The 22,816-nt window shown below is 36.5% G+C and overlaps 2 protein-coding genes across 2 annotated transcripts; one reads left to right on the forward strand and one right to left on the reverse strand.

The window, feature by feature from the left end:
* Nucleotides 1–281: 281 nt before the first annotated feature.
* On the reverse strand, nt 282–1,917 carry LOC134667848 (acyl-CoA Delta(11) desaturase-like). Its single transcript, XM_063525238.1, has 3 exons — nt 1,700–1,917; nt 1,232–1,568; nt 282–786 (listed from the first exon to the last, which is right to left on the reverse strand). Exons 1-3 carry the CDS (start codon nt 1,899–1,901, stop codon nt 282–284), a joined length of 1,044 nt encoding a protein of 347 aa, XP_063381308.1. The 5' UTR covers nt 1,902–1,917.
* Nucleotides 1,918–15,500: 13,583 nt separating this feature from the next.
* On the forward strand, nt 15,501–18,262 carry LOC134668075 (uncharacterized protein K02A2.6-like). The gene is made up of 2 exons (XM_063525549.1): nt 15,501–18,002; nt 18,101–18,262. The coding sequence occupies exon 1, from the start codon at nt 15,939–15,941 to the stop codon at nt 17,994–17,996; it is 2,058 nt and encodes a 685-aa protein (XP_063381619.1). The 5' UTR covers nt 15,501–15,938; the 3' UTR covers nt 17,997–18,002; nt 18,101–18,262.
* The last annotated feature ends 4,554 nt before the right edge of the window (nt 18,263–22,816 follow it).

The following is a 22,816-nucleotide window of genomic DNA, read 5'->3' on the forward strand; positions in this document are numbered from 1 at the left end:
GGTCAGGGATTAAGGGGGCAAGACCCAAGCTATGCATGGCACATATACATGTGGGGTATTAAATGAAAGCCAATTGCCATGCCAAACAACATACTCAAAGCTGGTAGCGGTTTCCAGATCTGAACTATCTCTTCGATCATTTCCCATAAGGCATAGTTAGTACTAATTGTAGTGTATTATTTCAAACTTGTGATAAAATTTAAATCATAAATTTATTACAAAAATGTAGCCCTTCCAACGTTTTGTGAAGTTTATTTATTATTTTTACATATCTCATTCAGTTAATTCACTTCCTTGTTAGGAAAGATAATATCGACTGCTTTAATTTCTTCTTGAGTCATATGTTCATCGCCCCACCCCCACAAATTGGTACCATCGCCAGTTCTTTTAGCTCTGAGGTCTATGGCTTTAGTTGACACGGTCTTTATCTCAGACGCCCAGCCCAGCCAAGCGAAAAAATCAATAAATTTCGTTGTCAAGTTCAAAGCATTATTGCCTAATTCTGCAGTGCGGTAATCCCAGGGAAAAACGTGGTGGTAATTATGAAAACCCTCCCCAACGGCTAATATCGACACAAGTATATTCTGGCACGGTAATATTTTGTTGTCATAGGGTTTTTGTCCGTAGAAATGTGCAGCACTGTTGACCAAAAATGTGATGTTAAGGCAGACTGTGTAGCGAAGAATTGTAAGATGCCAGGCGTTGTTTAGTGATTCTCCCCAGAAGTACATCGGAATCAGTGTAGGCAGCCCGAAGCATACGCTACCAAAAATAGGTAGAGCATACCTGTAAAAAATTAGAAATACGTTTATCAAAATCATAGTTCACGCGTATATTTAGAAACTTTGCCTATTTCGCCGACCAACTCATTCGATTACGGCGATCTTGGCAACTTGCAGCAAGTAACATATTGTGAATGGAAAATACCAACCAGATTTTGATTCCTCTATGTCTTTGGTGTCCATCATCACCTAGATCCTAGTTAACAAAGTTAGCTACGTAAGCAGAATAATTATAGGTACCTTTAAACCTAATCCTACTTATTTAATACCTATTATCGATGCGAAATTAAAACAACTCTCTGTTTGGAAATAAGATTTAGAGTTTTTATCCCGGAAATCACCCATTGAGGTGCAGTCAAGTGGTCCAGCAGAGTTTTTGAAACATTGTAGTGCCTTTTTAGATCGGTGCGGTTGACAAGAGGTACATATTTATTCTAACTAATACTCACTTCTTTTGGAACATAAGCACCGGATTGTTGTAAACGTCGGACATGTCGATAGTCTTCCCCTTCGACAAAACCTCTGGATGCTTCTTCACCATTAGCCAACCAATGTGTGAGAAGAAGAAACCTCTCTCCGCGTTATGAGGGTCAGCATCTGTGTCACTGTACTTGTGATGGAGTCTGTGGTCCCTGATCCACTGCACGGCTGAGTTTTGGAATGCCACAGAGTTCATTATGATGAGGAGGATTTCTAAAGCTCGGTTGGCCTTATAAGTTTTGTGGGACCAGAGCCTGTGGGCGCCAGCCGTAATGCCGATCAATCCAGCAATACACAGAATTATAGCTAAAATGAAAACATATTATTTTTATAAAATCCAAGTGATAATCTCCAACGCAATCCAGTATCCAGAAACCCGCCGAGAATAATGGTAGTTATTACATCTGGCATATCGCGGAACGAAAACTCAGACTCACCCAGAAAAATTGTACACCATTTCGCTGAAGTAAAACATAAATATAGGCCGTATAGGGCAGCTATATGAAGGTAGCTGAATGACAGTACATATCGGTACAGTATTTCATAATCCCTTGGCTTTTGGATTGGTACATCTTGCTGCGCTGATGCCTTTTCATCTCTATTTTTAGTCACGCCAGCTACATTTGGGCCATCAACCATGATGTCTTGTCTTTGTTTCTGTAAAAAAAACCACGGTTAATGTGTAGTACCTACCTATATGAGTTCATCCTACGATCACAAAGTCCAGTAAAAAGTCCCGCCAGGAAATACAATATTTTCGAGTAACTATTAGTCAGTCCAAGTTGCTTTGCACCGACTTGGTAAGCGACAGAATATCGAGGTGCCAAATTCCAATTAACATGACGTCTATAGTGGTATTTCCACACTTTGTCGCTGCAGTCAGTTAGCTACACATCTATGGCTAGGCAACATCCCACGCCCCACAAAATAAATACAAGCAGCACGACTATATCATTCTGCTGAAACCGCAACCCAAATGACAATCGTTTACTACAAGACATACTTATTGTTGTCTGTGTGGCTGCCCTGTAAATAGCGAGACCTATTACTAATACTTCGCTATCGTGAGTTAGATCCATAGGAAATCAATCAAACAATCTAAGGAATTTCTCAAGTGTTTTGAGCTCGTATTACGATACGCACATCGACGGCGACGTGAGCACGCGACGTGACACACTAAAATAAGTTACAGACTAGTTAGTCAGCACAAGAAACGTTAGAACCAATATTTGACAGTAATTCAACCTTCCGTTTTCCAGCTGCAAACACTAGTTGTAGGAGCAATTGCTCGAATAATATGGCACAATTTTGCAAAGCCACACTTCCCTAGGATCATTACATTGGATAAATACGGCCCCCAATAGCAGCCCCCTCTGTACATAGTAAATTAACAACTTACCAGCAATAGGTATTAACAGACGCGAGACGCACTTAGTTTGATAAATTTTGACTATACACTTAAAACTTGGCTTGCTGAGCGGCACTTATATAGTATCGAAGAATTTCCAGCTTCGAAATAATTATGAAAATGTAATGTATTTTGTAATGTTTAAATATTTAATGTTATTTATTACAATTTTGAAAGTTAATATGTAATTGTTTATATAATAACACTTAAAAAATTACATACCGGTGTGCCTATAATTATATAAGGAACAATCACGTGAACTTCCAAACATTTGATGAATGAAACAAAACTAAAATAGCAATGAAGTATGTACCTACCTACATATTTAACAAAAATATTCGAATCGTCTTCATAGAATTATGTGTTCCGTTGTCCATGACTTATTTTACAAGTTAAAAGTTTATTAAAAACAAAGGATAGCTAGATGACCGGATTTTTATAGGTAGGTATGTTAGCCCTGTAAAAACGTATCAAAACAATATCTACTGCCTAATCCTCAATTTTCTCTTTAAATATCCAAGTCAATCCTCAGTTTATCTAAACTGAAAAGTAATAGTGTGAAACCATATTCAATAATTTTAAATTATCTGTTTGTCACAAAATACAGCCATCAAAATTCCTAAACAAATTAAAATGGCTATTTGTGTATTTAATTTGTTTAATTATTACGGTACCCCATAAACAGAACATTGTTCTAATACTTCTAATACGTCTAACAGCATGTAGGTAATAATAATATAAGAACAATTTATTCATGTTTTCATTGTCAAAAAATGAAAAAAATACCTGCAATGAAAAAATCCTACATAGTAGGATATGCAACTGTTTTCTGAAAAACCAGGTAGGTACTTACATAACAACACGTTTCGTGTGATGCACAGACGGTTTTCTGTGGTGTGATGACTTGATGACTCATGTACGAAAAACCAACAAGTGATCTTTTGATCTGTTGATAAATGTACTTAGGTAAACGGAGTCCCGTCGAGGGAACTCAAAGTTTAGATCACAAATTAGCCTCATGCGTGACTTATCCCTCTGCCAAAATCTTTGCATAATGTGCAAGAACTGCAAGAAGTCACGTAAATACAATGCCACAATCATTAATGGTCATACTCATAAACATAATCGCCTCGCAAGCGATCACTGATGACCGCTTTTAAGACAATATTTTGCATCAACAATTGGATTCTGCTCATCTGCGTCAATGTTTGAGTCAGAACCAACTCTGCAAAAGGAAATTCCATCATCATCATTTGCAGTAAGTATATACTTACTAAATGAAGAGAAGACGTAAAATTACTCAGAATACATTAAAACACAAAGTTGCTATTGTTTTAAATCAGGCACATTTAGTAGAGTTTGCACCTTCATTATTGAGTTTTTGTTAGGTACAGCCAAGTAGAGCCCAAAAAATGTTAAGTACCTACTAACTGTTTTAACTATGTAATAGGTACTTAGTAGGTACATATAAAATTGTCATTTCTTTAAAACTGCTGTTGTCATGATATATTTTAATATTTCTCTTTATCTCGTACATTCCATATGACTTTTTCCGGTGCAACCTTTAAGTTTATTTAAATGGGTACAAATAAATATTTTATGCAATCTATTCTATACCTAACAGAGTAATGGATGGTTCCCGTAAGATATACTTGGTCAAGCAGATCTTGTCAGTAGAAAAAGGCGGTAAATTTGAAAAATGTAGGCGCGAAGGGATAGCGTCTCATAGAAAATTTGAATTTCGCGCCTTTTTCTACTGACAAGATTTGCTTGACCATCTATAAAAGCTAGTTAAAACAAGCAAGTGTGTCGTAACACTCTACTTAAGAGATAAGCTTAAGGTGGTTCTCCTTGCTCGATTTTCATACAACTTTCTTGGCACCCTAGCTCCTATTAAATAAGGTTTCTTCACTTGTATATGTAATGTTTGGGTAGTATATATATTTCTGTCTTCGCTTAACGTAAAAAAATACTAGATTTTGATTAAAATTATTAAGAAAAAAGCCTTTGAATATTGGTAAAATTTTGCCTCATTGCTTGTTTGTGTGAGTGATGCTTATAGTATCGGTGTAATTCTAACATGGCGACTTCATTTGACAAGCAATCATTTTTAATTTGTCAAAGGTGTAACAGATGACACTTTAAAACCGCATCACAGATTACCTGTGTATTTTGTTTTATTTTCACTCAATAGAGGGAGGTATATTTAATGCACAAAGCATGTTACGAGTATACCTACTCATTTAAGAATAATAATAATAAATGGTCGTGCCACGCTCTATTGGGATCGATCTATCATCACTGACAGGACTATTGTAGCCAATAAGCCTGACATCGTGCTGATAGATCGATCGCAGTGCCGGGCCGTGCTCGTCGACGTCACCATCCCCCATGATGAGAATCTCGTGAAGGCCGAGAAGGACAAATCCAGCAAGTACCTAGACTTAGCTCACGAGATAACCGCCATGTGGGATGTTGACTCGACGATCATTGTTCCTATAGTCGTGTCAGCGAACGGTCTCATAGCGAAGAGTCTCGACCAACACCTAGAGAGACTCTCGCTAGGTGGTTGGATCAAGGGTCAGATGCAGAAGGCGGTAATTTTGGACACGGCGCGTATAGTACGTCGGTTCCTCACTCTGCGGCCCTGACCACCGGCAGCTTGGGCCCTGCCCCGCTGCCGGCGGCACCCTAGGTTAGGTTTTTTATAATGTGTTTATAATTTTTTTTATTGTTTTGTAAGTGTTTTTATATTTTACTTTTATATTCATATTATAATTAACCTAACTTAAGAAGAAAAATAAATAAAGATAAATAATAATAATAATAAAATGCTTTATTGCACACTACAAAAGAAATAAGAATCTCCTTTCTGATATAATTTCATTCCCAGATTTAATATAACTTAATAATTATTATGATTATTACACAATAAAATACATTTATATATTTATAGAAAGGTCAGTCCAAACAATCATTCGCGTTACGGTCGTCCACCGAAAACCCTTGTGAATTCTGCTTTCGTTTCGGTAAATGTTCTCTGGAAAAGCCTATATTTATTGTAACAATGATTTTTAAACTAAAATACCTAGCTATATTTTTCTCAAAAATATATAGGTATGTGGAGAAAAATGTCATCTTCTTGTAAATAAACAAGATTCTATAATATCTTCTGCTTGTGCATAACAATAACATTACCCAAGTAGCACAGATTAGCTGTATAGCAGCCGCATAATGAAATACGAATACGCTTGAAGCTGGAATATAAAAGCTGCATATGAGCTGTATGAGCTGTATAAGTGTGCGTCTTTTCAGCTTTTATTACTCTTAAATGGGCACAAATTAAGCAGCCTTAAGTTCACATAGCTACTTAAGAGCGTTGTAGCAGCAATTTAACGGAATTATAAGGGGTAACAGGAGTTATAAGAGGTGTATATTGACTGGGTAAGAGACCACCAGTTACCCTTTATTCAGCTAATATGTCACATGTGCGCCCTAATACCGGGAAAGATTGACGTTGGGCTGAATAAAAGATAATGAATAACATACTTTTACACCTCTGCCTTAAAAAACAGCTATTATTTAGTATAGTGACATTGACGACGAACGCAGAGGTGAACATATTTATACTGAAGCGAAAACGTCAAGCGCAACGACACCATAAGTCATTTTGTTAAAGTGTTTAGTTATACATGATCTTTTATATATTAATGCGAGAAAGATGTTTGGGAATGCAAGTTTATTGACATTATATATATACATTATCTAAGAAAATTTCAGTGCGCCACGAAAATAATCAGTATTTATTTAAATTAATCATATAAATAAGCTATGTATAAAAACTATCTCAGTGGTTTGGACAGAATTATGAGATAAAAAGTTAATAATAAGTTATAGAAAGTACTAAACTAATGATTTAGGTTAAGAACTCATGCACAAAAAAATATTGTTACCCTTAAAAGTTGAAAAAGTAATACCAATTTTGTAGGTTATCTACGATAAAATGGCGGTCAATGTTAAAAAGCAACGTGAACCATTAAAATTCTAATATGCAGCATACGACTGATAAAGATACTTAAGTGAACCACTATAAAGTCCAAGTCGTTATTTCAATACACTAGTGAACCTCTAAACAGTTATAAGGCATCTTGTGAACGTTTAAACAGCCGCTATGCAGACAGTCTCAATGGTAGTATATAGGCTGCTTAACGGTAAACATGTTCAGCGCTAAGCCGTATTATGCGCCACATGTGTTCGATTATACGTCTATTGGTTTCATAATAGTTCACTCGTTCTCCCTTATAATAAGTCAGCGAAATAAAAGCTGCTTTAGCGGTAAACATGTTCAGTGGTAAGCTGTATTATGCGCCCCATATGTTCCATTATACGTCTATTGGCTTCATAATAGTTTATTTGTGCTTCCTTAAAAAGTCACAATAATAAAAGCTGCTTAGCGGTAAACATGTTCAGCTATAAGCTGTATTATGCGCCACATGTGTTCCATTTATACGTCTATTGGCTTCATATTAGTTCACTCGTGCTTCCTTACAAGTCAGCGTAATAAAAGCTGCTTAGCGGTAAACATGTTCAGCGATAAGCTGTATTATGCGCCCCACGTGTTCCATTATACGTCTATTGGCTTTATAATAGTTCATTCGTGCTTCCTTAAAAAGTCAGAATAATAAAAGCTGCTTAGCGGTAAACATATTCAGCTATAAGCTGTATTATGCGCCACGTGTGTTCCACTATACGTCTATTGGCTTCATAATAGTTCACTCGTGCTCCCTTAAAAGTCAACGTAATAAAAGCTGCTTAGCGGTAAACATGTTCAGCGACAAGCTGTATTATGTGCCACATGTGTTCCATTATACGTCTATTAGCTTCATAATAGTTCACTTGTGCTCCCTTAATAAGTCAACGTAATAAAAGTCCACAATTACCTCCTTATACAGCACATGGCGTAATTTTATCCACTAAACAGACCTTATAACGGTTAAAGCATTTGATAACCCTTAAAGCTGTATAGGGTCGTAGCAAATATACCTTTATATCACTCTTTGCGTATTAATGGTAGTTTTCAGAGCGGTAATGCAGCTTTTAATCAGCCCTAAGCTATATAAATATCACTGAGATCTATTATACAGCTGTAGGACCACGATAGTGCTGTTATAAGTGTCTTAATACGCGCAGAGCGTTAGATAGAACTAAAAGTGATTAGTTATAGAGCTATCTGTGCTACTTGGGTAGTAGATGATATTTTTAGGGTTCCGTACCCAAAGGGCAAAAAGAATAGATAGTATAGAGGGGTCCTGTCAAAGTAAATTTTGTAGTCACGGTACATTTACTGCCATCTATCGACACACGATTAAAACTTAAAATAAAATTGAAAATGTATAAATGAATTAAAATATGTTTACGGATATATGATTATTAATTTTTATTGTTCCACAATGACCCATGTTCTTTCACTGATACGTGTTAAAATTGTTAAATATCAAACGGTGTCGCCAACGCCATCTAAACGACAATAGGCCAAAGGTGTATGGCGCCATCTATTCGACAGTGACTTTTGCTTGACATCCGAGGCACGTTTTTTTCTTAGACTTTATTTATCTTATACGGAGTTATATATATCTCTGCTATTACTAAGACTTCGCTGTCCGTCCGTCTGTCCGTCTGTCTGTCACCAGGCTGTATCTCACGAACCGTGATAGCTAGACAGTTGAAATTTTCACAGATGATGTATTTCTGTTGCCGCTATAACAACAAATACTAAAAACAGAATAAAATAAAGATTTAAATGGGGCTCCCATACAACAAACGTGATTTTTGACCAAAGTTAAGCAACGTCGGGAGTGGTCAGTACTTGGATGGGTGACCGTTTTTTTTTTTGCTTTTTTTTTTGTTTTTTTTGCATTATGGTACGGAACCCTTCGTGCGCGAGTCCGACTCGCACTTGCCTGGTTTTTTTTTCAAAAATGCTGCCTTTCACCCGAGTTAAAACACTCTAATTTTCATTTCGCATACGAGGAAAGTAAAATGCATGTGTTTTTTTAAATACATTTTTATAGTAGGTATTTTTGAGAGTAGGTATTTTTGAGAGTAGGTATTTTCAATTAACAATTTGGCCAAAAGTAATTTATGGAATGGGGAGTCAAATATCAGAATGGAAATTGTATAACAAATCCATTTATACCCAAATTTCAATTGCTTATTGTAAAAAGAATAATAAAATCGTACTTGGAATTGGAACCTAAACTGCTCTAGTGCAGAAACGTATCATTTCCTGCACACCTTTTACAACAACAATGACCCTCTTTCATATATTCGGTCAAATTGTGCTTTTTGAAAAACTAATTATAGCCAGCCTTTTATGAATGTAGTATGATACCTTAGGGTATGGTGCTTTACGCACACTAGCGTCCCTTCCCCTCCCCCTGACGCAATCCACCCTTTTTGCATGAAATATGTCCCGGTTCACAGTTTTTTACATTTTTTGAGGAAAGTATACATTTTAGGAAAAAAGTGTCAATGAAAGAAATAATCCTTAATAAATTCTTAATAAAAAAGGTCATATTCATTTTTTTTATATGATGCACCTAATTCATGTATTAGCTTGTCAAAATTCGAAATAACATAGTTTTTACTTAGGGTTCGAAACTCATTTATTATACACGGTGTAACATGAGGAAACCGAATAATTTTAACAGCGTATTCCTGATCACATTTAGAGACAAAAATGTCCTATTAACTTTTTTGAAATTCGCCTGGTTTCAGAGTTAATACCAATAAAAAAAAACAAGTTTCTATTGTTACATAGTTCAAAACGCCTTTTTGATGGCGATGTTGCTACTATGGGATTTAGTCTAAATATCCTTATTGATATGTCAAAAAGTGACAAGTAACACTTTGCAAAAACTAAGTTTTACGAAAAAAAAACCATTTTAAGTGACAAGTTTACCAATAGCATTTAATTTTTATATACAAATTCATTCATAAAATTAAAAAAAAAAAACCAAACAAAATTTTTTTTTTTGGCGAAATTGACTTAAACACATATTACATCTTTTCCTTTTTTTTTGACCTCATGTATACATTTTAGGATAAAAGTGTCAATGAAAGAAATAGTTCCTTATTAAATTCTTAGTAAAAAAGGTTATATTCATTTTATAACACTTATTATACAAGGTGTCCTCAAGAAATGCGAAAGATTTTATTTCTGAGGTCAAATTAAAAGAAGGAAAAAATGTTTGTATGAGTTTAGGTCAATTTCGCCGAAAACAATTCTTTTTATTGTTTTTAGGGTTCCGTACCTCAAAAGGAAAAAACGGAACCCTTATAGGATCACTCGTGCGTCTGTCTGTCTGTCCGTCTGTCACAGCCGATTTTCTCCGGAACTACTGGACCAATCAAGTTGAAATCTGATACACATATGTAAGTTTGTAAACAAATGAATTTTAAGCATGGGGGCCACTTTTGGGGGGTAAATGAAAAAATTAAAAAATAAAAATTTTCAAACTATATCATGTTACATATCAAATGAAAGAGCTTATTGTAAGGATCTCAAATATATATTTTTTATAATTTTCGAATAAACAGTTTAGAAGTTATTCAAGAAAATAGGCAAAAAATGACTATTCCCCCCTCCCCCTTTATCTCCGAAACTACTAGGTTTAAAATTTTGAAAAAATACATAAAATAGGTCTATACCTATAGATGACAGGAAAACCTATTAGAAATGTACAGTCAAGCGTGAGTAGGACTTAATTACAGTTTTTGATCCGACTCCTACGGTTTTTTTAAAGATTTCACTCACGTTTCGCATAAATAATGTTTAGTTTTAAGTTTATAAAATACATATGTATGTTAGTCTGTAAGGTATTTGTAATATGGGCCTTGTTCCCTGAATTAAATATCTAAATAAATAAATAAATAAAATAAAAAATACATTGTTAAAAATTGTGTAATATACGGAATCCTTGGAACGCGAGTCCGACTCGCACTTGGCCGCCATTTTTTAATTTTTTGAATATATATCTATGTACATAAAAAGTAAATGTTATTGGTAAACTTGTCAGTTAACATGGATTTTTACTTTTTTTTCGTAAAACATAGTTTTTGCAACGTGTTACTTAATTGTCACTTTTTGACATATCAATAAGGATATTTAGGTGTCCGTGCCTTCGCTTGAACCACATTATGAGATAACACCCTTGTAACTCAGCCCTAATCAAGCGAATTCATCACCTAGTAGCGCCATCTATCGCGCCACTCAAGTACTAATGTCGCCCGGTTGCCAGCGCTCGGCTGCTTTCTCTTCAGTACGCTTTTGTAACTCAGCCGAGCAACACGTTTACAAAGCAAGTTTAAAAAGATCGAGAAATTTAAATCGAAAAAATATTTTGAAAATCTCCGACTTCGTGACATTCCGCTCGGTGCCCATGGCCCAGCGACGAGACGCAGTGACCTTCCTACAGGCACCGTCATAAAAAGTACACGGGTACGCCTCATGGCCTTGTCCTGTGGGACAACAAGCGTCGTCCCGTGAGACGACATGGCGTCGTCCCGTGAGACGACAAGCTTCGTCTCGTGAGACGACAAGGCGTCGTCCCGTGAGACGACAAGGCGTCGTCCCGTGAGACGACATGGCGTCGTCCCATGAGACGACATGGCGTCGTCTTGTGAGACGACAAGGCGTCGTCCCGCGAGATGACATGGCATCGTCCCGCGAGACGACATGCGTCGTTCCGTGAGACGACATGGCGTCGTCCCGTGATCGTCCTGACAGACGACATGGCAGCGTCTTGTAAGACAACGAGCATCGTCTCGTTAAAAGACCTTGTGACATTCGGCTCAGTGCCCGTGGACCAGCGATGAGACTAAGTGAGCTCCTATAGCCATCGTCCTTGAACAGAATACGGGTATAAATGACTCATGGCGTCGTCCCGTTGGACGACAAGCGTCGTTGCGCGAGACGACATAGCGTAGTCCCGTGAGATGACATGATATCGTCCTGTGGGACATCAAGCGTCGTCCTGTAAACAATAAGGCGTCATCCTGTGATACGACAGGCATCGCGATGAATTACGTCATCATGTGAGAAGACATTGCGCCATCTTGTGGTACCGTCCCGTAAGAGGATATTGCGTCCCAAGGGACTACATTGCGTTGTTCCATAAGGCTACATTTTGTCGTATCGTGAGACAGACATATGAGACGATATCGCATCGTCCTTGAAATGACATTGAAATGACGTTATCTTGTTAAACAAAAACCGTTGTCTCATCAGTCTCATGGCCTACCACTAACACGATAGTGGACGACTTATTGGTCGCTTTATCGATCGATGTCTGCACGGCGGACTCGCATTTAAAATCTGCATGGTCATGAACCAATGTGCGACCCACTTAGTAGACGTCATCATCATTGTAGCCGACCAAATGGTGTGTCACCTTTTAGAACGACGAGCAGCAGAATTTCTATTGGCGGATTTGGCGCGAAATTGATAACGAAATGTAGTTACAGTAATTGTTTCAACCTGCCGGGAAAAAAGGACGGTTTCCGTCTTGGTCGTGTACAAATGTTGGTCTTGGTCGATAACTGCCATCTCAATTGCCGTGAGATACCAAACAAACCAAAAATATACATTCTGAGGATCCTAAACTGAATGACTAACTGGCCATGGAAAATAGCAGTTAAGAAACTGTGAAAAGGGAAGAGTACAAAGTGAAAAACCGTGTGTTATACTTTGCCCAACTAGATCCTATACCAAAAAGAGAGAGGGGGAGGCAAGAAAAATTGACGTTAGCTTTAAAGAGGAAAGAAGACTAAAACTCTCTCTTCTAAATAGGAATACCAATACACGTATAATGCCAATTCATTAACGGCTCTGTCATAGGCTAACAAAAGATATCTCTTTATTGCGGCTCTAAACCTGAAAATAAATAAAGAGTTAATGATATATATGAGTGTATAATCATCGCACTAAATCCCTCTCTTAAATGATGAATGACTATAAGACTTAATAGTGTCTTTGGGAATACTGAAGCATCTCTAAATATTGACCATTAGCTAAAAAATTGCGACCTGTCACAGATAAATCTTTTACTTAGGTTAAATCGTCTACTATGTAGCTGTGAAACTAAGACCGAACTGACAAAGGCATTTTTAATGCTGTAAGCAACAAGCTCCACTTCGGAAGAGTATCTAAGCAGCGGGTTGTCAATCAACCTGCGCCGTCGGTATAACAATCATGCATCATAAAACGTTGACCGTAAACGTTACATAGTTCAATTTCAAAGGAAATGAACTCTTACTGGTGATATAACTATCGGAAACAGACGGCATTTGTAGGAGGTGCTTTTACATAATGTCTAAAAGGACCCTACAATATTAATTTAGTACGGCAATCCGCATAGTTACCCATGATTGTTCAATAGGAGGTGAAACATCGGCTTCTTTAGTGGTAATTGTTATGCCTATGTAGACGATGAAGCGCCCCTTCAAATTACTTATGTAAATAAATAAAGAATTTATGAAAAGATTTTTCGTAAGTTTAGTTAGAGTGGAGTTACTGATTTTGTTTCGAAAAATCGCGTATTGAATTAGAGGTGAAGCCGACTAAGGGACTAAACTGTCGAACCAACAGCCACGGTCCACGGCTTTACGTCATCTAAACGATGATTGTTTAATTTTTCCAAATAGATATATTAAAATGAAGTCACTTCAGAAACTTTAAACCAAGTGGACTGTGGAGCAAGCCAATATACATACAAATGTACAACGTACGTAAACGTACATACTATCCGTAATATGTAGAAAATATTTGCAGGCAGTCACCGATAGCAGATACCGGATTCTGACCAGAAATATCCTTCTTTTGATTTCCAGATGAGAGGCTTCCTTGGCAGATAAGGAAGTACTCACATGATTTTATAAAGAATAACAACATACGGTGGTTCAGGCAAAATGCAAGATCTAAGCGAAATGTGATCCTGGTAGTGAATCATGACTACAAATATGTTCGCCGGTTAAATAGAGCCTGCAATTTACTCTAAAAATCAACACTAGTTCTGCTGACATTGCAGCATTGCCAGATCTAAGTACTACAAGCTTAGCTGAAAGGTAGTAGTCCAGGGACTCCAGGGTTTACAGCATACTGTTGTAACAAGTCTCGTAGGGCATGTAATTGGAAACATCATCGTCAATGCAATCAATTAGAGTTCCAGGTGTAGTACCCTACAAAATCATCGTATCTTGGTTATAGGGCAGATGTGCTGCTAATAGAATTACAGCATTAGTTGTGAAGACAACTACAATTCATATATTCATATTGTAGTATATGTGAAATGGAACGTTCTCTTCTCCAGTGTCACTCCTTGTGTGTGGTTTAAGCTCCAATAAAATAAATCTACAAAATTAAGTAGTTTTAATCCAAGATATAATATTGGCGACGAGGACACTCGGACAGCACGCTGCATCGATTAAATTAACCAGGAGAGCATAAAATCGGTCACAAGTAAGAAATTAATTACTATAAATATACGTGATTGTAATGGCCGTGGCAAACGAACTTTGAGGTATCTACAAATTAAAAGGTACCTTGATAAATCGTTATTACCCACATTCATGGACCGACTGAACGTGAAATGAAACGTTATTATGACAGATGTCACTGCGGGTAAGAATGAAAATCAATTGACATTGACAGAAGACGCTGACAATGTTTTGATATCTTTGGTAAAACAAGGAAAAAGAAGTTACATTTACCGGTGTGGAAAAGACATTTTAATAAAGATAGTAAATGAAGAAGGTTTACAGTGCCCGCAAAATCCAACGGTGGACGCGTTACGAAAGTTGTTAAGTGATTACTATCAAAATAAAGAGCAAACCCAACCTAAAATTTCAAAACACAAGACCATGACAAACTACGAAATAAAACCATTTAACGGAGACAATTGGGAGGTCTTCGAACAACAGTTAGAATCTCTAATACTCCTAAATGATGTGCCAGAAGATAAAAAAGTGCCATTGCTTATTACTAAAATAACCTCAAATGTGTTTGAAACATTACAAATTTTGTGTAAGACAAAAAAACCAATAACATTAACTTACAAAGAGTTGTGCGACACGCTACGAGAAAAATATAAACTAACTAAGACACCATTGTTAGACAGAGCTGAGTTTCGACGACGCAACCAACTACCTACTGAGTCAATAGAAGAGTATGTGTTAAATCTCCGAAAATTATCTCGGAAATGCCAGTTCAAAGACGAAGACGACCAGATTAAAGAAAAACTTGTTGACGGAGTGTACTCTAAGCTAATTAAATTTGAACTGATGAAACAAAGTGCACAGGCAAAATTAGAAGACCTTATAAATTTAGCAAAAACAGTAGAGTCCGCATATAAGCAAGCTAATGGAGAAGAAGAAACTAGCAATATTTCATATGTTAAACCTAATTCCAAAACGCCAAGACAGAGGTATGACAAAAATACAAAGAAGAATAACAACATCAAAAATAAATGCTTCTGCTGCGGGAAGGACAATCACGTCAAAAAAGATTGTACCCTGAAGACAAAGTTTTGCTCGGAGTGTGGTCAGCAAGGTCATATATATAAAATGTGCCCAAAGAAGTATCGACAGACAAACATGTTGGATGTATCAAAAGAAGAAGACAAAGAGGATCAAGGATTGGAAGAAGTAAAAAACTTGTATGAAGAGTATGAAACTTATACCTTTGACAGAATGCCAAACAACTAATTGATCAGGAGTTCGCAGCAGTATTCAGCCCGGGGTGGGGTGCATTTAAAGGTGAAGCAATTTCATTAAAATTAAAAAAAGATGCCATACCCAAGTTTCTGCCGGTTCGTCGTGTTCCGTATGCACTTCGAGATAAGGTAAAACATGAAATTGATAGATTACAGAAAAATGGTCGCATAGTTCCAGTCGAACAGAGTCAATGGGGTACACCGGTAGTACCAATTATAAAACCTGACGGCTCTGTAAGACTTTGCGGGGACTATAAAGTCACTTTAAATCCAAATTTGGAAATAGACCATTATCCTCTTCCACATGTGGAGGACATTTTTGAAACTTTAAAACAGGGAGAATACTACTGCGAGCTCGATCTTCGGGAAGCTTACTTACAAGCTGCTTTGACTGAGGAGAGTCAATTGTTAACCACCATAGTAACAGAATTTGGAACATATAAGTACAAATACTTACCCTATGGAGTTAATACTGGCCCTGGTTCTTTTCAAAGACTAATGTGTAAAAAACTAATTGGTATACCAAACACAATTGTGTTTATTGATAATATCTACGTGGCAGGGAAAAGTTTGCAAGAAACGTATGAAACCCTCGTCAAAGTGCTTAAGAGGCTACAAGAATGTAACTTCAAATTAAAACCTGAAAAATGTAAGCTTTTCACTAGCCACATAGACGTGTTTGGTTTTCGCATAAATAAAGAGGGAATGAGTCTCATAAAATCAAATATTGAGCCATTGCTAAAGGTTCCAGCACCGACTAATCTAACAATGTTAAAATCATTTTTAGGTAAAGTTAATTATTACTCCCGGTTCCTAAAGGACATGGCTAAGATTCTTAGTCCATTATATGAATGTACTAAAATAAATAAATTTAACTGGACAGCGGACTGTCAAAAGTCTTTTGACACCATTAAAAATAAATTAGCCTCTGCTGACAATTTAAGACATTTCAACCCGGACCTCCCAATAATAGTAACTTGTGATGCTTCAAACTATGGACTAGCCGCTGTTTTATCAAATCGGGACCAAAATGGTATAGTTAAGCCTATAGCATATGCTAGCAAAAAATTAAACACAACTGAACAGAAATATGCTGCCATAGACAGGGAGGCCATGGGAATAGTGTTCGCGGTCACCAAGTTCTACAACTATATTTATGGCCGGCAATTTGAGTTAGAAACAGACAGTGCTGCACTAGTCAGGATTTTTGGACCAACTAAAGGTATACCAAAAATGGCTGCAAAGCGGCTACAACACTATGCTATATTTCTATCAGCTTTTAACTATAAAATTAAACACATAAAAACTAACAATAATCCAGCAGATTATTTGTCCAGAAATCCTGACAATAAAGAATGTACCAGCCAACATATCCATCCAATATATTATAATGTAGACAAATGTATGCATGTATTACATACAAACAGCACGGAAATTGACTATTTGAATTTCAAAACAATACAAGAAAATACAGAAAAGGATCTACTTTTGAGTAAAATAATTGAATATTGTAGAACAGGTTGGCCTAATAAAAATCTTATAAAATCTGAATTTTTACCATTTCATAATAGGAAAAATGAAATTAGCGTGGAGCAGGGCTGTTTACTTTGGGGACATAGAGTAATAATTCCAGAAGTGAACCAAAAAGCAGTGTTAAAAAGTTTGCATAAAACACACTTTGGCATTATTCGCATGAAAGAAATAGCACGGTCTTATTTTTGGTGGCCAAATTTAAATTCAGAAATAGAAAATATTGGAAAGTCATGTATCATCTGTTTATCAAATCTTAAAAATCCCATAAAATCCCCACAATCATGGCCAAAGCCACCTACGCCATGGTATCGACTTCATGCGGATTTTTTGGGGCCATTTTATAATAAAATGTATTTAGTAATTATAGACAGTTTCAGTAAATGGCCCGAGGCTTTTGAAATGTCAAACATGACAGCCGCTAAAACAATTGATGTACTAGATAGGCTATTTAGCCGATTTGGATACCCAGACCAACTAGTCACAGATAATCAGACTACGTTCACAGGTACGGAATTTAACAAATATTGTAAAGAAAATAACATTAAACAAATATTAGCGCCACCTTACCACCCAGCGACGAACGGGGCTGCAGAAAGATTTGTACAAACTTTTAAATCAGCTGTTACCAAAATAAGAGAGAGTGGATGCAGTATTAACTCTGCGATCAATTTATTTTTGTTTGATTATAGAACTACACCTCAAAGGACTACAGGTGAAACGCCGGCCCGTTTGTTGTTGGGGAGGGAATTAAGGAATAGATTTAGCTGCCTTAAACCTCCACCTATAGTTGAAAGTTTATCTGAAAGGGAGGGGAGAGAGGTATGTAAGAGAAAAGTTAAATTTGTAACAGGACAAAAAGTGATGGTTAGAGACTATAGAAAAGGCCATAAGCCTTGGATAGTAGGCAAAATAGTGTCAGAATCTGTTCCAGATTTAACTTATATAATTGAGGTTCAAGGTATGATGTGGAAACGTCATATTGATCAAATGGTGTATTGTAATGATGATGTCGATAGTAATTAGAATTAGGTTTTGTATCGTAGGCCAAGTTTAACTTGCATTTATTTATAAATGATGCCAAGATATGTACTATGTACTACTCCTTTTGGATAACTCTAAGAGTTAAGTTTTATATCGTAGGCCAAGTTGAACTTGTATTTATTTATAAATGATGCCAAGATATGTACTTGTTTTGAACAACTCATTAACCAATATGTTAACTCTAGGTTCAAAGCACACTGTAACTGATGTAGTTTATTTAGGGCTACAATAGCCTTAATGAATAATTCATTGCCATGTATTTAGTTTTAAGTAAAACTAGAGTAGTTTTAGAATAAGTCCGGGAGAGTGTAGTATATGTGAAATGGAACGTTCTCTTCTCCAGTGTCACTCCTTGTGTGTGGTTTAAGCTCCAATAAAATAAATCTACAAAATTAAGTAGTTTTAATCCAAGATATAATACATATATTCATGATAATATGCTTACATCATTGAATATAAGATATCTGTAGACATATATCAGTGTTACGTCAGGCATAGCTCACTCCGCGATTTTGTCGCGTCGCTCCAAGTACATGCGGCCCACACCAATTTTGGTGTCTAGCACTAGTAGTTGCCGCGCACCGCTATGTAACGGACACCTGCTCGCGTTTGAGCCACCTTGCGGTCATAATCTGTCGTAATAGACGCGTTTTCTTAGAGAGTGAACCTTCTGTACCTACAGTACATACTATTATTTATTTTATGATTACGTCAAGGTAGTGACATAAATATAATATGTCGCAGAAAGGCCAAGATCATCAAATAATTGTATATTTGTGGCCATCATGATGCCTAATTAACCCTAGGGTTCCCCCACGACCATAAAAACAGTCTAAAATCAACTGATACACAACTTAATTGCACGAAAGCCAATAAACAACATACAACGTCCTTGTATTGCTAAATTTCTAACCAAAGTACCTACAAATTATTAATAATAATAATTCAGCCTATATACGTCCCACTACGGGGCACAGGCCTCTTCTCACTCGCGAGAGGGCTTGGGCCAGGGTCTCCATGCCGGCCTAATGCGGATTGGGGCTTCAAAGTACAAATTAAGTAATCAAATTAATATTTGGTAATGAATGCGTCTACACAGGTTAAGGTTTGACAGGAATTGTGCCACAGCATCGCCCGCGCGCGCCGGTGCTGGCGCTGCACTTGAGATTAGATGATATCATGAGACACCCGTGGCTTGTGCAACTACAATGCTATAATGCCAAGAACTTATTGGTTCTCACCATATACAAATAATAATAATGTTTTAATTTGTCTGGGTGTTACGAAAGTTTCGCAATTGGTTTGTAAAGGTTGCACTACAATTTAAAGTGGATAGGTCCACCTCCTCTTTTCTTAGTCAAAGTGTCTTCCACCATCAGTCAAGAGGTTTTTACACTCTTATAGAATATTGTATGTATACAAAAGCATTAAAAACTCACAAATCGTGCTAAGTCTAACAATAAAGCATCGTACAATCCATTACTAGCGCGCGAACCATAAAATCTTCAGTTTGGGAATCAGCTTGCCACCAGAAAGAGTGAACATTAAACAACCTACAATTACAAGCCTTTTTTATATTAGCCTAAAAATTATAGGTGAAGGCATTGGAATTATTCAAAGATCAAAAAATCTTCTAAAATATCCTACTTGGTAGACGGATCTTCAGTCTACGCACAATATCATGGAGAGATGTCATCCACAACAACTGGAGTTGTCAGCATCACTTTAAATTCATAATCATCGCCTTCATACGATTGTCACCTGCGTGTCGGTGATTTTGTTCAGTCGTTAAATACATTCGCTTGCATCACTGACAAGCATATAATATAAAAGCTTGGTTGACCCGGCACCAGCTTAATTGGCATGTTTCCAGTTATCAGTTATCATGTTATCAGTTATTCATAATTAACACTTGAAATAGGTAGGAGGACTAGGAGGCCTACCTTTTCATATAAGAATTAATGAATTACTATTAATATGGTTGTTTTTTTAAGCAACCCTCGCCTAAAACTAATCAGTAAGGTAGGATGTATTATCGGCTCAGTTGAAACTACTGCTGAGTGTTGTTACTAGTTAGTAACGCATACATCAAATCATGAAGTGTTGTATTTTCTTCTTCACTTTCTTACGCTACTTTCAGGCAGAGGAGTACTCGATTCGAAATAAATCTCAATGGCTTCCACAAACAAGTACATCATGTTTATAATTATTTTTTTTTACACATTTGTTTACGGAATATGTTGTCCTTATGTAATGATAGCCCATTAACAAATAAACCTGGTATACCTAGTCAATAACTATTTATATCTAAATAATGACAACGTCGTATTCTAGTGGGTACCTATACTTACGAACATTTGGTTATTTGTCCACATAGACGTATATAACATTACATTTGGCCTATCATATGATGCAACTTACCAATTTATATTAAATTGTTGGAAAATACGATAAATCAGAGAGGACCCAAGCTTTTCCAATTAGTTACAAATTTTAAACAGTTGATGGGCCGACAGTGCTATTTTTGTGGTAAGCAGTAGATAAGTAGTAGTAATATCATTACATCATACAACAAAACCTTTTTATCACCTAGTGGGCTATTGTAAGGAAAGCATCAGAGGTAGTTTGGACGGGTTTAATGTAAAACTCACTCGATGTGGTTCACGTTACATGCATCAGAGCTACTACTTCAGATAGTGGTTACACTTAAAAATTGTACGACCTACAAGTACCCTTTTATATCTTTAATTATGATTTTAGGGACAGTTTTTCAACTAATAATTACACAGTTTTGTTTTATATAAAAAGTAATTTTATAGTCGCAACAGATAACTTATGTTGCAAGTCAGTGCTAACAATTGTCTCATCTATCGGTAATTTAAAAATAAGGAAAATCTAGTTTGACGCAAACAATCCTTTAATATATCTATATGGAATAAATTTCAAGACCACATTCTTATTATGTGATTTTTGCATAAATATAAATATTATCAGTCACAGTACGCCCGGACCAGCGCCGGCAGAGGTTTAAACACGTCTCATAATGTGGTTCAAGCGAAGGCACGGACACCTAAATAGAACCGTTTTTCCCCCGAAGGGTAAAAAACGGATATTTAGGTTCCTGCCGAAGCTTGAACCACACCTAAGGGCCTTGCCGGCTTATGTGGTACTGAAGAGAAAGCAGCCGAGCGCTGGCAACCGGGCGACATTAGTACTTGAGTGGCGCGATAGATGGCGCTACTAGGTGATGAATTCGCTTGATTAGGGCTGAGTTACAAGGGTGTTATCTCATAATGTGGTTCAAGCTTCGGCAGGAACCTAAATATCCGTTTTTTACCCTTCGGGGGAAAAACGGTTCTATTTAGACTAAATCCCATAGTAACAACATCGCCATCAAAAAGGCGTTTTGAACTATGTAACAATAAAAACTTGTTTTATTTTTTAAAATTGGTATTAACTCTGAAACTAGCCGCATTTCAAAAAAGTTTATAGGACATTTTTGTCTCTAAATATGATCAGGAATACGCTGTCAAAATTATTCGGTTTCCTCGTGTTACACCGTGTATAATAAATGAGTTTCGAATCCTAAGTAAAAACTATGTTATTTCGAATTTTAACAAGCTAATACATGAATGTGCATCATGTAAAAAAATCAATATGATCTTTTTTATTAAGAATTTATTAAGGATTATTTCTTTCATTGACACTTTTTTCCTAAAATATATTCTTTCCTCAAAAAATGTAAAAAACTGTGAACCGGGACATATTTCATGCAAAAAGGGGGGGTTGCGTCAGGGGGAGGGGAAGGGACGCTAGTGTGCGTAAAGCACCATACCCTATGGTATCATACTACATTCATAAAAGGCTGGCTATAATTAGTTTGTCTTCCCCATACATTAGAACACAATTTAACCGAATCAATAGCATGAGAAATGAAACGGATATTTCTTGTTTTCTTTGCATTAGCATTTTTCTCTCGTTAATTTAATCAATTTGCAACATAAGTAGAAGAATCCTCATATATCCATAAATATCAAAATATAAAAGGACATACATTTTCAGAAGAATTCCCCGTGCGACGTTGCCAAATGGTTTAAAGTACAACATGCTCGCAACGTTTGGATGTCAATAAGTCGACAATGAAAAATTATATTTCAAATCAATTCAAACTTGATATTTTTGACAGTAATGGGTTACTTAAATAAGAAGGCATTTTTCGCCCGGGTCTACTATGGTCAAATAGTCTAGTGGCTTTTAGCTACTGAGTATAAGTCTAACAAGTTGAACAGCATGACAGGGTTCAAACCACGAACAAAGACTCATTTCTTTTTGTATTTATTTATTTATTTTGTTTCATCTTTTTGGTAATTTTATATGCCTTATTTTTATAAGTTATTTTAAGTAAATGTGTTGTATTTGATTATTTCATGTAGGTATATCATTTCAATAAAATTTTGGAAACTTTTATTTTATACCTGGTCAAGCAAATCTTGTCAGTAAAAAAACCGGGCACGTGCGAGTCGGACTCGCGCACGAAGGGTTCCGTACCATAATGCAAAAAAAAAACGGTCACCCATCCAAATACTGACCACTCCCGACGTTGCTTAACTTTGGTCAAAAATCACGTTTGTTGTATGGGAGCCCCATTTAAATCTTTATTTTATTCTGTTTTTAGTATTTGTTGTTATAGCGGCAACAGAAATACATCATCTGTGAAAATTTCAACTGTCTAGCTATCACGGTTCGTGAGATACAGCCTGGTGACAGACGGACGGACGGACAGCGAAGTCTTAGTACCCCGT

The sequence above is a fragment of the Cydia fagiglandana genome, chromosome 10, assembly GCF_963556715.1.
Source record: "Cydia fagiglandana chromosome 10, ilCydFagi1.1, whole genome shotgun sequence".
Classification (NCBI taxonomy): domain Eukaryota; kingdom Metazoa; phylum Arthropoda; class Insecta; order Lepidoptera; family Tortricidae; genus Cydia; species Cydia fagiglandana.

What these genes read in the sequence shown, in the direction of transcription:
- LOC134667848 (XM_063525238.1), bottom strand. Translation starts at nt 1,901, where the DNA reads ATGGTTGATGGCCCAAATGTAGCTGGCGTGACTAAAAATAGAGATGAA. An exon ending in ATGGTGTACAATTTTTCTGG is followed by an intron (nt 1,569 to 1,699) that starts GTGAGTCTGAGT and finishes TTTTCATTTTAG; the next exon opens with CTATAATTCTGTGTATTGCT. An exon ending in GTGCTTATGTTCCAAAAGAA is followed by an intron (nt 787 to 1,231) that starts GTGAGTATTAGT and finishes AATTTTTTACAG; the next exon opens with GTATGCTCTACCTATTTTTG.
- LOC134668075 (XM_063525549.1), top strand. Translation starts at nt 15,939, where the DNA reads ATGTGTAAAAAACTAATTGGTATACCAAACACAATTGTGTTTATTGAT.